Source organism: Microcebus murinus, chromosome 3 (assembly GCF_040939455.1).
Source record: "Microcebus murinus isolate Inina chromosome 3, M.murinus_Inina_mat1.0, whole genome shotgun sequence".
NCBI lineage: Eukaryota > Metazoa > Chordata > Mammalia > Primates > Cheirogaleidae > Microcebus > Microcebus murinus.
In genome coordinates this window covers 75,365,089-75,377,825 of record NC_134106.1, presented here as the reverse complement: position 1 = coordinate 75,377,825, position 12,737 = coordinate 75,365,089, and the positions used below count along the sequence as shown (strand labels likewise).

General features: G+C 49.4%; 1 protein-coding gene across 1 annotated transcript in view; it reads left to right on the top strand.

Moving 5' to 3' along the window:
- Positions 1-12,737, top strand: part of ACOXL (acyl-CoA oxidase like) — a 315,044-nt gene that overhangs the window by 59,774 nt on the left and 242,533 nt on the right. Inside the window, exon 9 of the mRNA XM_012742778.3 lies at positions 97-229. Within this exon, the coding sequence (XP_012598232.2) occupies positions 97-229 (133 nt within the window). The remainder of the gene's footprint in view (positions 1-96; positions 230-12,737) is intronic.

The window sequence follows — 12,737 nt, the reverse complement described above, 5'->3', positions numbered from 1 at the left end:
GGTGGAGGTTCCAGGGTGGGGACATCTGTGTGCTTCCCTGTGTGTGCACGTGGGAGCTCCCCGACTTTTGCTAGCCCCCACCCCTCTTTTCCACAGGTTCGGTTCTGTGGCTCCAGATGGACAGTACCATTCTCCTATCAAGAACAAGAGCGCAAGATTCAACGCGATGCTGGCTGCGCTGACCCCTTCAAGATTAGCTTTGACTTTCCAAGCTATGGGTGCCATGAAGGTAGTTGACTCTGATCTTAATTCACGTCACTGTCAATTCTCTGCATGAGCTAGGGACGGGTAACAGTTCCAGGAGCTGAGCTTCTGAGCCTCAGGTGGTGTATATGGCCAGGGTTACCGGGTAGGTGCTGGGACTGCCAGGGGACCATATGCAGGGGACATTTCTGCACCCTTAGGATGAGATCCCATCCTTCTGCATCCCCGATGTGTGCGTGAATCACGGTGCTGGAGGATGGGCGTGTGGTAACACAGCCACAAAAGTTGGTGCAGGGAGAATGGGTTGTTCAGAGCAAACTCATTTGCTGGAACAGAGCTGGCTTGTATCACATGCCTCATCTGGGTTCTTACATGGCTGTTCGGGGCGTGACACTGACCACTGCAGGTCGGAGTCCACAAGGCTAGACCTTCAGAAGCCATCCCCATCCCTGCCCTCTTCCCCCACCCTCCCCGCAGTGGTTTGGAAAGAGCCGCCTGGAGGGCAAGCTCTGGAAGGGCCTCCTTCTCCTCCCCAGGGCTCCACCCTGTTTGTTCCCGGGGCCCTCTTTGCATGAGGGAAAAGCCTGCTTTAAGCTCCGCTGAGCCTGGTGAAGCTGGAAGAAAAATTAAGACTTCCTAGGAATATATGTTTGTGGCTTGAGTCCAGCTTTTCCATCAAGAAGGAATAAATTTCATTCACCTGACTCCAGGCCTGACATCAGCCCGCAGTTGTCTGAATAGCAGGAAAATCGGTCTTGGCTGGCTCCTACTGGGTCTGCCATGCTTCACGGGCAGCCTGCCCTGGCCCGAGCTTCCCCTTGCGGTGGTCTTCCCCAGAGGGGCACAGCTGTGACACCGTCCATTTGTGCGCTCAGTCCTGAGCCTGCGACCTCGTGCCTGCCCCTGGCCCCACCTGGTTCCTGTGCTTGTTTTGCGGTGGCTCTTTCAGCAGAGTGGGGAGGGCGTTCAGGTCTGCAGTCCCATGTCAAGCTGCTCCCTTAGCCAGACCATCTGACCCATGAGGCCCCAGAGAGCCTTGCGGTGAAGGCACTGGCATAGACAGTGTCCAAGTGCTGAGGAAAACCGGTTCTTCAAGTCTGGAATAGAAATAATTTCAGCCATATTCAGGACCCCAGAAAGAGGCGAAAAGAGAAAAGCCTAGAGTTGGAGCCTAGAATTGCCTCAACAAGAAGCTGGGATAAACACGTGACCCAGGGTTATCTGTGGCTGTGACAGCAGTCTCTGCACAATGTCCCCTCCAATTGCAGCAGCCTGCAAACGGTGCTGGCCGAGGGGCCGTCTGGGGAGATTTCTGGGCACCTATAAAAGATGTGCATGGGTAAGGGGCTGGGCGTGCTGCCGGGAACCCTGTGCTCTTAGAGTTTGGGAATGGGTGATGGTGTGTGAAGGACATCTATGCAGCCAGCAGCCCGGCACACTCACTGAGTCCGTGGAGGTGTGCAGGGCAAGGCGTGGGTGGTGCCAACAGGGCAGTGGCGAGACCTTCCAGGAGGGCCTTGGTTTTAAATGTCACCAGATCTGGAGCAGTGTGGGGGTGGGGATTGGGAGAGGAGACAGTGGGTGATTTTTAAAAGGCTCCTGGTCTCCTTCCTGCTGAACATTGTCAAGGGCCAGCCCCTGCCGGCCCCAGAGGGTCTTGGGGGCCACATTTGCATCAATTCCTTCTTGAGCATCTGATGTGCATGCTTCACTCCTGGCAACATAGAGGCATGTTCTTCATGGTCTCGAATGTATCAACAGAAAAAAATTAAAAATGTATGAAAAACATGGAGGCATGATCATGATCATATGCTCTGAAGTCAGAAAACCCTGGGCTCAAGTCTCATCCCACATGCGAGCAGCACTGGGACTGTGGGCAGGTCATTAGCCTCTTCTAAGCCTCAGTTTCTTCATCTGTAAAATGGGCCTTACGATGGTGCTGAGGCCTGAGTGAGGGGATGGGTGTGCAGTGCTGGCACAGAAAAAATGCGCGGTAGCTCGGAGCTGTAACCGGAAGTGATGTTTGTTGTTACTGCTGCTGCTGCTGCCATTGCTGGGAAGAGAGGAGTTGACTATGGGGAAGTTGACTATCATGTGCTTTCCCATGAAGCAAGCACCTGGAATCCCAGCCTCCAGGTAGCAAGGCACTCTGAAATGTTGTGTAGAGGTGCATAGTGCCCTTTGGATTCCTGGGTGTCTGTAGCAAACCACGGTCACCAGGAATTGGCACCTGCCCTGCCCATCCAGACCTTGCCAGGCATTGGGGTTGCCAGGCAATGGGGAGACCCCACACAGAAGCTGGCGGGTGCTCAGACCTTGCGTGCTCCGGGCACCCTGCCGGACAGCGACCCGGGCCGCTGTGATCTCATTGCGAGCGCCTCTGGTGAGGATGATCTCACCGGCCCTCTTGGCAGCTCCTCCCGTGCTATGGCTCAAACACATGACATATGTTTTCCCTGCTGAAACCTAAGACGGTCCTGCTCGTTCTGCTCTGGCTGATGAGTGGAAAAACGGATCCCTTTCTCCTGCGTGCATTCCTGATATATTAGAAAACTGTCACCGCGGCTCCCCACGGTGATACTCACTCAAGGCTGAGCATGCCCAGCCGGCCGCTCCTTTTAAACTTTGCCCAGATGTCTTATTTTTCATGGTTATCTTTCATTTCCTGAAGACTTTCAGATTTTCTCTTAAAGGCTTGCCATAATAGTCCTCCTCTAATTTGTGTCCAAAATGCCAGGCCAAATTAAGCGATTAGTAAGCACACAAGGAATAGGAAACAAAGATGGGAGGTGGGGGGTTGAGAGAACTCTGCAGACTGCTCAGGGAGGCTGGAAGCCTTTTCAGAAAAAGAAAAGGGGGCGGGAATGAGAAATGTAAATGAGGTCTAGCACATCCTTTGGGGTTGATTTTGCAATACTTTAGCATAAGACAAGCTAATCTTTTAAATTAGGTGCTACACAGTAGCTGGGTCCCATCCCCAGAGTGTCTGATTGAGCAGCTCTGGGCTGGGCTGGAGAATCTACATTTCTAACCAGTTCCCAGGTGATGCTGTTGCTGGTAGGGACTGCCCCTTGGGAAGCCCTGCACAGAACAGACAGGTACAGTTGTACTCCGGTCCCAGCCCCTCTGTGGTCCCCAGGATGAAGGCCCAAGTTCTTCTGCCTCCAGGGCTGCGCATGACCCCTCATCTTGCCCCCTTGCCACTGCCAGCCCTCTGTCCCACTGGTGTCTCCTTCTCTCCCCTGAGCCACTGTGGCAGGGGGCGGGGCTCGCACCTGCTGCCGTGCTGCCTTGGCTGTCCCCTCATTTTGCATGGTTTATTTTTCATGTACATTTCAGAGCTCATACAACTGTCCTTTCTTTAGAAAGGCCACATCCTGCCTGTTGTCCCTCTGTTACCTGTTCCCAAGGCATTGGACTCCCCGCTTGCAGCACTTAAACAACAAATGCTGTAACAGGTGGTTCTGTCTTCTCTGCAGCCGGGGCCCTGCAGCCTCACCTTCTGCTGGGGGCTCAGCATCCCACAGTGCGGGGCGCATAGTAGGCACACGGCAAACAGCCAAAAGAGTGAATGAGGAATGACCAGGGTTCCCATTTGCAGCCCTGGGCATAGCTCTTGGCAAAGGGAAGTCCTCCATACGTGTTGGGTCTTGTGCCCCTGCGCCCTAAGCCCCCGGTGGGTTTCTGCATTGAGTGGGAAGGATGATGTCGCTGCCTCTTGGCTCTAACTCTGAGTAGCCCCTCTGCCCAGAGCATGACCTTTTCTGACGGTGTGCATTGTTGGACGTGAGTAAAGGGCCTGAGGAAGCCATAAGAGAGTCTCTCCCACCTGCTGATGGGGGTTTGACCTCAGATGACCCTTCTGTGACCTTCTGATTGTCAGGGCTCATGGGGGATTAGAGCAACAAAGGGGAGGTTGAGGGCATCTGGGTCTCCTCCAGGGCCAGCAGGGGCTCGCCAGTGGCCAGCGTGGTCTTCACGACTCCCAAGGTGGGGTGGGGGGCGTGGTCCTGGGGTCTGCCCGTGTTGGTGAGCTCAGAGCACAGAAGGCTGCATGCTCCTGCTGCCATCCCCTTCGCCCAGGCTCTGATGCGGCCCCACAAATGTCCCTGCTATCAATGTCCTCAGCCCGGCGTCTGACTCCTGGTCATCTGGCCCTGCACTACTATGCCTGCGTGCTTTAGTCACAGGCTGGAGCTGGTCAGTGGGCATCAGGGTGGGACATTCTGCCTGTCGTGATGACCACAACCAGTTGCCATGACAATTCCTCCCCAATGGAAGGTTACTCAGGCCCCGCAAATTAATAATCTCAATTTTGGGGGCCACTGTTATAAAACTATCTGGTTTTTGTCTGTTTTCTTCTTGCTAGAAGGTCACTTGCTTCTGTTTTTTTTTTTTTTTTCTGGAATCACTTTATGTTCATCTGTTCTTGTCACTTGGATTGATCTCATTGTTATTATCACTAATGGAACATTTAGTGGGCAGGGATAGTGTCTTTTTAGTCAGTCTTAGCGCAGGGCTTAGTAGAGCCCTAAATGCCATGGAAGTCTTTTTATTCTTCCATCCCTCCTTCCATCAGTCCTTCCATATTTCCATCTGTTTATTCACTTAGCTGTCCACCCACCTGTCCGTTCACCTGTCCACCCATATATTCATATATGTACCTATCCATTCACCTGTCTGTCTGCCCATCCACCTATCTACCAACTCACTCATCCACCCACCCATCATCCATCCATCCATCATCCCAGCACAAAAGTGTGCTCATCCCACTACAAAGACTCTAAACTCAAAAGTGATCAGTTCATGTATAATTTAGTGGTAGTTAGTGGGGAGCTATGGAATATTTTGTAGAAGAGCAGTCACCTACCTCATGGACACTGCATTTTAGAAAAACTCCCCAGGTAGGAGAATGTAAGGAGAGACCAGAGGCATACACCATCCTCCAGAGCAGTAAAGGACCGAATAATGAGCATCTCTGTAAGGTCTTGCATTCCTCAGGGCTCGGTGTGGGGACTGAATTGCATGGGACTGGGAGCAATGGGAACCCTCTGATGACGAGCACAGTGAGACCACTGGCTCCTTGTCCAGGGTGGCATGGTGGAGGGTGGGGTGTGGGGAGGCCGTGGGTTCTCTATGGTCATGCTCTGAAAATGCATGGCACAAGTGTGTGTTTCATTGAAGTTGAGGGGCAAAGTCGACTGACACTTATTCTGTTGACGCTTTCGTAATGTGGCCCGTCCTCAGTCATCTGTTCACAGGGAGAGCAGCGTTGGAGAGTTGAAAGCAGCAGCTCATCCATGTCTGCTGTATGTCTTCACACACGTGTTGCTTGTACTTTGTGGAACAGGGTCGTGTTGCTCATCGTGTTCTGCTCAGGCTGGCGTTATTCTTTCTTTTATCTTCACACACACACACACACACGCAGACACGGGGAGCAGAGAATCAGGACTTACTTGGTTGCTACGGGGACGTCCTGTGGGATGAAGGCTTGAGCTGGGATGATCTCATCTGTGAAGTACACACTTCCAGTTTCCTGATGTGGACACTTCCTGGGCTTGCCCACCAGAGGGCGGCAAATACCAACAATGACTTGCAGATTCTGTTTACATTTATTTATTTTTTTTAATATCATAATATTACTGGGGTGTAAACATTTTGCTTACATGAATTGCTTATGTACAGTTTGAGTCAAAGTTATAAGTGTGTCCATCACCCATTATTTACTTTTGTTATGTAAGAAGTAGCCAGGTTTTTGCTATTGTCATCAGTCTAACTTCTTATCAGCTGTGAGTGTTGATTTTTAAAAAGTGTCAATATAAGAACAGGGTGCAACAGCTGAATCATTGCCTGGCTCAGTACCAAGATTGCAAATGGGATACAGAGTTATTTCGATCACTCTTCAGGATATAATTTGACTCATGAATGTCTTAAAAAAACATATTTGCAGCATTTTGGGTGGGTATAAAATAGTTAAATAATTTTTTTGCTGTGTTTCTGTAGAAGCTTATATTTCAACAACTGAAATTCAAACATTTGTCTTCTGAAAGATACATCTACTGCCCCTTTCTCTGAAGACCAGAGAGCCAGAGATTAGGAGCACATGATGTGTATATTTGAAACGGATATTTGAAAGAATTTCCATTTTGAATTTACTTCACTTCTGTGAACACATGTTGATTGAGTGCCTTCCTCTTAGCATTGTGGGCAGTGCTGAGAGGCGACAGAGATAACCTGGAAGGTGTGTGTGCCCCGCCCAGGTTCTCACGCTGTATCCAAGTAACTAAAATACTCAGCTCTGTGAGGAAGCGAGGAAGCCTCCGGGGGTTATAGTGGCAGGAGGGGAGAGGTGGTGGTGGGCATTGAGAATAACATGTCACAACGAGAGAGTCGTGGGATTTTTATGGTTGGAAGGGTCCTCAGAGACCAAGGTCCAACGCATATCTTTGATAGAAATATTTCTAAACGAGGCCTCTATGTCTCTGGCCCAAACACTCGGGAGTTGGCACCCAGCCCTTCCCCTTCAGGTCGAGAATCTGGGTCATACTCACAGATGGACAGCCGACAGCTCGCAGTGGGGCGAGGAGTGCTTCTTTGCTGCAGGAGAAGAAAGTCCTTGGGCATCCCTCCCCGCTTGATGTGGCCTGGGAACGTGAGGTGTTTGTGCCTGTGGCAGCATTTCAAGGAGCAGAGTGCCCTGTACCTAAGTCATCAGGGGCCACCCCAGCCTCCTCAAACCCTGGCTGTGGCCGTGGCAGCTCAGGGGAGAGAGTGGTGCCGTTGCAAGTGTAGACCGCTTCCAGGGGCGCCGGCCCGGGTCCTGCGTGGGGGTGGCGTGTTTTCCTCGGCTCCAGCTGCCTGCTCACCTAGGACAGGTGCCCGGATGCAGCCGGAGGACCCTCACTGCTCCATGGAAGTCCTGTTGGCCGCCTGGGGGGAGCATGGGCTTGCCACCCAGAGGGTCAGACATGGATGATGGATGACTGGCCTTAGGTGCTTTTCCACCTGAAACTTGATCTTCCGTGTAGCACAGGTGCTCGTACAGGTCCCCGTCCCTTTCCCTCACCCCCCGCCCCTGTGTCATTATTCCTTTCCTTTGCCCCGTCCTTCAGCAGATTCCGGTGGAGAAAGGCGGCCATAGCTCAAGCCACAGTCAAATAGTGACTGACTTGAATTGAGTGCTTCTTGTTAAGGGACCGTTTTTGAGCATTTCACACATAATCGCTCATTTAATCATCACAGCAACTCTGTGAGATGAGTGCTGTCATGATTCTCATTTTCCAGATGAGAAAACTGAGATATGGAAAGATGTAACGGCACGTCCAGAGCTTTCTGGGTCTCGTAGTCCGGCAGTCCGGGCTCCAACCATTACCCCGCGCCGGCGCGGCTTTTGTAGTCCTCGGTCGAGCGGGAGGTTCTCTGGGTGTCTGGCAGGAGCCCTGCTCTCTGGTGTTCCTGGACCACTTTGGTGCACGGTTGTATTTGCTTTGGTTAACCCGACCAAACCAAAGATTTAAAACATTTGTTGTCCACATTTAAAAATGTGGAGATTCCACCCAGACTGGGATTTGGCAGATGCCAAATGGTTAGTGGCTGGGCGGGAATCCAGGCCTCCCTCCCCACTGTGACCTGGGACTTGATGTAATTTCCAGCAGCACTGCCGGCTCTGCCTGACAGCCGCGTGTCACTGTCCTCCTGAGCATCTGTGTGCCGGGAGCAGGAGTGGGGAGGGGCGGGAGCCGGTCTGGCCTTTGCACTGACATCCTTTCATGGGGAAAAGGGCTGTTTATAATGAACATTTATTGAGTGTGTCCAGTGGAATTTTTTTTTTTTTTTAGCTCAGTCCAACAAAATGATTTTGAATACCTCTGCCTACTACAATGACATTTAATAAGACAAAAAAATAAAAGTTCCCACTTCCTTAGATAGATTTTAAAAAGTGAACTGGGCCATTTAAATTTGCCTCCACCAAGCTCTTATAGGTATTAAAGAAGAGTAAGGAAATGATGGTTACTGGAATATTTGTGCTTTATCAACTTTAGCTATTTCTACGTCTTAGAGATGAAAGATGAGAGTTTAGTTCATGTACACAACACCCCACCCATGTCTCCCCTTTCAGTTTTTTCTTCACAATTTTTTATTTTTACATTATTATTTTTAATTTTCCCAAGGATTATCAGGTTACCTATAAATACTCTTTAACCTCCATTCCTATCTTAACAACTAAATTTCTTAACTCCTTTCCATCCACTCTCCACTTCTAATCAGCTAAGTACTTTTATATTGTCAAGGCTGAGAACAGTTTTTTTTTTTTACATTTTCTTCTATAACCATCACCTGGCTTCTGGACTTTAGATTACATTATTAAGACCGGAGCTAAGAAGTACTGTTTACTGTAGAATCATGTAGTATATGAAGGTCATATTCTTTCACCATAGATCCAATGTCAAAATACTTTCATAATTTGAACAACAATATTTCTAGCATCAAGTTCAAATGGAATCACTTTTTTGTACTCTATAAATTATTCAAAATCATGTCATATTTTTGCTTGCTTGATATTTATTTTAATAATCACATTTTATTTCTAAAGGTTTTTGGCTTTTCCTGGAGTTTCCAATTACCTTTCGCTTTCCTTGTTGGGAGAAGACACCTGTGCCTTCATCACCGTAGTAGTGGTATCTTCCAGCTTCTTGATCACTTCCTCTGTCGTGTGGAATCCATTCCACTACTCTCCTTGAAGATCTCGTGGAGCCCGCTGATTTCTTATTTTAATTTTGATCACTTGTTTCTAAGCCTGATGTATACCAGTCACCATCTAAGTGTTTTCCTTTTCACTAGATTTCTGGGAGTAGTTAAGCTTTCTCTTGGATCCCCTTATTATCTTTTTGGTTGATTTTTTTCTGGTTTTGTTGTAGTTTATATCCAAGGAAATTCTTTGGAAGGATGTATGTTTGCTAATATTTTGACTCTTGGTATGTCTGAAGTGGTCAGTATTTTGCCCTCACATTTGATTATTATTTTAGGTGAGACTTCTAAGTTGAAAATAATTTTCCCTCAAACTTAAAAAGTGCTGCTCCATTGTCTTCTAGCATCAAGTCTGCTAACGGAGGGTCACAGGTTCTGTAGCAGACCTACATGTTGTCTCTGCAAGGTGTTTGTCTTAGGTGTGTGGAAATTTCTAAAGGATGTGTCTAGTTCTGGGTTTTTGTTAATTCTGCCTGGCACGTGGTGGACCCTTTCAGTTTCTGGTATCTCTTTTCATTTTTGAAGAATTTTCTTCTACTAGTTCTTTTGGTCATTTTTGTTTGTTTGTTTTTGCATTTTTCTCTGTTTTCCCAGAACTCTAATTATTTGGAGGTTTGGCTTTTTAGCTTGATTGTCTTATTTTTCTGCCCACATTTTCCAACAGGATTTGCCATATATTCTAGAATTTTTTTTATCCATGTTTGTATTTGTACAATTTGAAATGTTGGAAGAGCTCCTCTCTTTCTCTTGTCTATTTGTTTTCTATAGTAGTATGTTATTGTTTTCTGGTTGCACCTGCTCTGTAATCTCTGTACAGATATCCACTGGAGATTGCTTTTTGGAGTTCTGTCTCCTGAATTATCTCTCCTTTTCCTGGGGTTGATTGGGGGACGGAGAGAGCTGGGCAGTAGAGGGACATAAGTTAGCAATCATCCATGCGAGTTTAGTGCCATGGTGGAGCTTTGACCAGGACTGGAGCAAGGGCTGCCAAGGTTAGCTCAAGAAGAGAACAGTCCCCCAAAACCTTACACTGAGTTTTGCCTTCAAAGTAAAAGTTGGTTGGCAAACAGATTGGTGGGGGAAGGACATTCCAGGCTTCAGAAGAGAGACCACATGTGAAAACACAGAGGAGCCAGTGCGATCCAACTGGTGTGGCTGATCAGAGGGTTTAGCATGGCAGAGTGTCCATGGTCTGCTAGAAAGGTCGTGGTGGGAATAAGTTGAGTGAGGGGGCAGGTGAGGCAGGGCCGTACCAGACAAGCACTCCCGAGCTGTGGAGAGCCTGCAGAGGAAGGCTCACCTGCAGGAGCAGGACTGACCTGGCAGTCAGGGTGAGGACGGAGGGCACAGAGGCAGTTGGGATGGTGACAAGGGTTCGAGTAGGACACAGTACATGGTGTGTGTGGAGAGGTTGGGGACAGAGTATGATGCATATGCAGGGGCCGGAATGGAGAGAACCCGGGGCTGAATGGGACGTGAGGGAACAAAGATGACAGCAGGCCAGTCTTCAGTAGCTGTGTGACTGGAACTCATCTAGGGAGTTAAGAAGGGGGGGTACCTCCTCTGTTCCCAGAGATATGTCCTTAAACAGGCAACTGGCCTTTCTCCACCCTTTACTCACTCCACTTATGGCTGTGGAGTGACTTACCTCATTGCGGAGTTAGAAAGCAAGACCTGAGCTTTTGTCATCCTGCTGTCCCTTTCCCCCGTTCCTCAGGGAGCAGGTGTTGAGGGTTGGCCCCAGGGAAGCCTCCTTCCATGAGTACTTCTCCCTGTCCAGCCCTTCCAGGGCTTTGTGGGCAAGTGTGTCTAAGGATGGACACTTATTAGCAAGACATTCTGCTAACAGACTGTCAGCCACCTCCTCAAGCCTGGCTTGCATCAGTAAGAAGGGTCTTATTTTGGCCTCTATCTTTTGCTCCTTGCTTTATTTCTCCATTTGTACAAGGACCAGGTGGGGTGTCTTGAAAACCTCAATAGAAGGAGGGGGTATTACTTATATATAAAAGGTATGTGCTGCCATGTCCCCAGCTCTTGTGAGACTATGTGGCTTTTTTAGATTATCACACAGTTTGGGTTGGGAGAGTCCTACCAGCGCTGTAGGGAATTCCCTCTGGGTTAGGCTTGACTTGAGTTTGGAGAGGCTGTGGCTGCAGCAGGAGGAGGTAAACCAAGGAACATGCATTCATTGGGGTGCCAGGGGCTTCTGTGGACCTACATTTATTTGCTACTCAGCAGACTCAGGGGTAAGAAGGTCTTGCCTGGGGTGCCCAACAGCCAAGGCCAGTCATTGGGAACATCAACTTCAAGAGGACAAGACCTGTGTCTTCTTGGTTTCCACTGTCCCCTCTGGACTTAGAACAGGGCCTGGTACTTAATAAGAACTCAGTGAATGGGTGGATGGGTAGATGAGCGGATGGATGGATAGGTGGGTGGATGGATGGATAGATGGGTGGATGGGTGAGTGGATGAATGGGTGGTTGGGTGGGTGGTTGGATGGATGAATGAATAGATAGGTGGAGAGATGGATGAATGGATGGGTGGATAGAGAGATGGATGAATGACTATAGTGATGAAGACAAGGCATTTTTGGTAGAGAATAAATCAGTTCAGATCATAGCTCTGTTGCGACTGGGTAGGGGTCATTTGGAGGCATTTTAAATGTATAAAGTGCCCTAGAATCCTGAACTGAATCTTTAAAACAAAAAAGCAATTATTTTCCATTTGTTATGTGTACAGCAAGACCTTTGTTTTATAACCTTGGGACTTGCCCACCCCAGGGTATTTTCGGTCCAGGCAGGTATGTATACGGGTAGAGACCGTTTTGTGTTTGTTTCCTGCAGTGCTCACTTGCTCCTTGGCTCACCCTTGCAGATTGCTCATGGGTGAGCCTCCTGGGTCTGATGACATTGTCGGTATGACTGGTGTGCTATTCTGGGCAGATGATGCACAGGTCTGGGGATGGTCTCCCGCTCTCTAAAGACAGCTATGTAATAGGATTAAAGCTTCAGAGAGCAGCCCTGGCCCAAACTGCGGAGGAGAATTCTGAGTGAAAGAAATCGATCTCATACTCTAGCAATATGGACCCAGTTGCAGCTCCTCAAACTGGCCACCCAGTCACCTCTGGGCTATGCACGGGCTGGCCCTCTGCTCGTGACTCTCCCTGCCTTCCTCTCGTACTCACCGGTTGTGTCTAGGTGTGGATGTTTCTTCCCCAGGAAACCTCCCTGCCCCTGTGGCCGCCCTTCCTGCACAGAGCTCCTGTAGCGCCTTGCTTGCAGACCCTCTGCCCACTTCTCCATTAGCTGCTAGGGGGCAGGGACTGCACACTGCCAGAGGCACGTAGGAGCCCTCAGTAGATACCCATGACTGAACGCAGCCCTGTGCCCAGCCCACCACAAGCATCTTTATTCAGACAAGGTCCATGGGGAGGGAAGGGGAGCCACCAGGTGCTGACGTGTCCCATGGGCCAGGCTGTTGGCACTGTGTGTGTGTGTGTGTGTGTGTGTGGTGTTCTCAATCCATGCTAACAGGAGCCCCCTGGGACTCCTGTTTCACAGTGCAGAAGACGGAGGCTCCATGAGGCCAGGCAGCTTGGAAGAGCAAACACCTCATGGGAGGCCGTATTGTGCTCACCTGTCCCCACAGAGTGCTCTTGTCAAAGACCCTGCATTTTGAGCCTGCACTGGAGAAGCAGTGCTGGACATGTCGGGACCTCAAAGCACAGCATCTTAGATTTCTGGAAACTTCCATGCTTCTTGTTTGGGGAGCTGTGCTTCCTGGGA